This window comes from Sycon ciliatum, chromosome 13 (assembly GCF_964019385.1).
Source record: "Sycon ciliatum chromosome 13, ocSycCili1.1, whole genome shotgun sequence".
Lineage (NCBI taxonomy): Eukaryota > Metazoa > Porifera > Calcarea > Leucosolenida > Sycettidae > Sycon > Sycon ciliatum.
The window spans coordinates 13,250,731-13,253,230 of NC_088655.1; the positions used below are offsets into that span (position 1 = coordinate 13,250,731).

Genomic DNA, 2,500 nt, shown 5'->3' on the forward strand with positions numbered 1-2,500 from the left:
TGGGGAGGGGAGGAAAAGAAGGTGAAACAGACAAAGAGAGAGGCTATACTCACAAGGAGATGCAAAAACACAGGAAATATCTGTCAAGAAATTCGTGTGCATGCACGTACAGGCAGTGTATGGGATACATGGGGAAAACATGTCATTGCTCTCATGCTTCTTGCATTGGTTCCCACCACATTACACTCTGGTAAATTCACTTCCAGAATGTCACAAACAACTCCTGCCCCGAAGCTGTAAAAGCTGGACGAGAAGATGAGTGCACAAAACTCAGGGACCATTTTCTCTGCAAAACAAGCAAGTAGTCACCATCTTTTCCGGAGTATATGCCGCACTTCAAACACCAGTACTTCACTTGGAAAAGGTCCGCCCGGCTTATACTACGATGGTCAAACTAATCATGATAAACAGGGTAGATGTCTGTAACGTTATTTCGTGACAAAAAATATCTGCAATTTCAAATTTAGATTTCACGGAGAATTTCAAATATTAGGAAGTGAGACCAAATGCCTCGTAATTCCCATTTCTTTCCGAAACTCTACAAAAAAGATCTAGGAGCGGCTTATACTCCAGTGCGGCTCACACACGTTATAAGCCAGGAAGCCTGCATGCAGACCCTACTTACCGGCTTGCCATACTTGCGAACCTTATCAACAGTCTGCATGTTGCCAAGTGCAGTAGCAACGTCAGATAAACTTGAGGCCGGCATGATTGGTAGCAGGAAGAACTCGTAGTCGAACTCTGTTGGAGTTTGAACAGGACTTGCAGTGGAAACAAATGGTGCCATCACCTTGACAGAAGTGTCGCTGATGCGATTCAGGAATGGCCAGGGTTGCTGTGAGCGGTCTCCCTCACCAGGAACCAGGTCTGGATGGCAGAGCAAAGGAGAAACAACATCAAGGACAGAAATGCAGAAAAACTGCAAAAAAATGTACGGTGCAAAGACAGTACTGGAGTTGGTCTACAGAACTGTCGGTCGCCGAAGAACTGGGTGTCGGCCTCCTAGCCTAGACCGTTCTTAGTTTCATGTATTACAGTCGATGGGCAGTTGAGTCCTCGTGTATACATTGGTATGCTGTGCTTGACGAAATTCTAGCCTGGTCGTTCTTCGGCGCTCCGTTCTTTGGCGCCCGACAGTACTGTACTCAGTCTAGCAGACTGTGCACACCATATGCAGTGCAGTGCACGGTGAACTTTTCGCGGCCGATACCTTCTACGGATGTGGGTGCAATGTACTACACTACAGTACATAACCCACGGAGGAGGAGGGGAGGGGGGACCTACTCTTGAGTGCACTGGTATGGCACTCTGGAACGGGTGACTGGCGTACACATCGTACGGGATCATGTACGATCATGCACTGGACCATCCTCGACCGTCTTCGATTGGGAATGAGGGTCAAACTCTGTATGGCAACCTCCTCGGACCAGGACCATTCGATTCAGCATTCAGAATACTACAGGTTATTGGAGTTACACATTTATTCATGCTTCTATAAGCTGAACAAAGTCACACTTTCAGTGAATGTTTCGGAACAAATTCCTATTTAGTAGGGCGCACTAATCCCGTTTCGGTGGAAGTGCACAAGTTCGATTGGGAATAAAGGAGGAAGGTAGCGTCTCAGCCTTCTCGGACAAAGACCATTTGACTAAGCACCCAAAAGACTACAACTGGTGACACTTTGATTTAGATCATACTTCCCCACTTAAAAAGGCCCAGTTTAGCTGTACATCACAACTACCTTGTGAGTAGGGAATAGCCGTCAGCTGCACTGGAATATCCACATCCCACCGATCCTGACTGGTGTGGTCCAGTGATACCATGATCTGCTCTGTCTGGTTGTCCAGGGCAACCACTGCAAAGCCAGTGCTAAGCCCATCCACTGCTACAGGAGTGGGGCTATATCCGACCAACACCTCCACATAGGAAAACTCTACAGGCAACTGCTGGCTGTGGGCCTGTGCAGGAACACATCATACACGATACAGAGACTGAGGTACAGTGAGAAGTGGTCTAAAAGCAGCTACTAAGACTAGAGGACCACTGGAGCATGCGCTCTTCTATACTTGATGTGATCTCGTTGCTATGGTGAAGGAGCGGGAAATACGAATAGTGAGTATTGTCCTGTCTCAGTATAAACACGCCTATTACACATGTATAGGCATCATCCGTTGTTGTCTTTTTTTGTATGAGTTGTTCACACGACCGCAATCTGCTCATTCTGGTCATTAACGATTTTCCAAACCCGGGTCCAGGTTGTCGAATCAAACTCGTCGGTTATCCAGCGGTGGGGAGGCTGAGCTGTCTGTAAGACAATGATAAGCACTTGTTTGGAGGGGAGGGAAGGGAAGGGAGAAGGGGGAGACTTGGGGGAGGGGATGGGGGATTCGGGGAGATCTTGACCCAGGAAATATCCAGCTACCGTATTTTCCGGAGTATAAGCCGCACTTTGAACACTCGAATTCACCCAAGGGGGGGTAGGGGGGGGGGGGTGGGGGCT

General features: G+C 48.1%; 1 protein-coding gene across 2 annotated transcripts in view; it reads right to left on the reverse strand.

The window, feature by feature from the left end:
* The window catches only part of LOC135830127 (uncharacterized), a 38,134-nt gene that overhangs the window by 27,566 nt on the left and 8,068 nt on the right, over positions 1-2,500 (reverse strand). For both annotated transcript variants that reach the window (XM_065342520.1, XM_065342519.1), the window contains exons 7-8: positions 1,742-1,958; positions 626-867 (exon numbers count right to left, since the gene is read on the reverse strand). In XM_065342520.1, the coding sequence (XP_065198592.1) occupies positions 626-867; positions 1,742-1,958 (459 nt within the window). The remainder of the gene's footprint in view (positions 1-625; positions 868-1,741; positions 1,959-2,500) is intronic.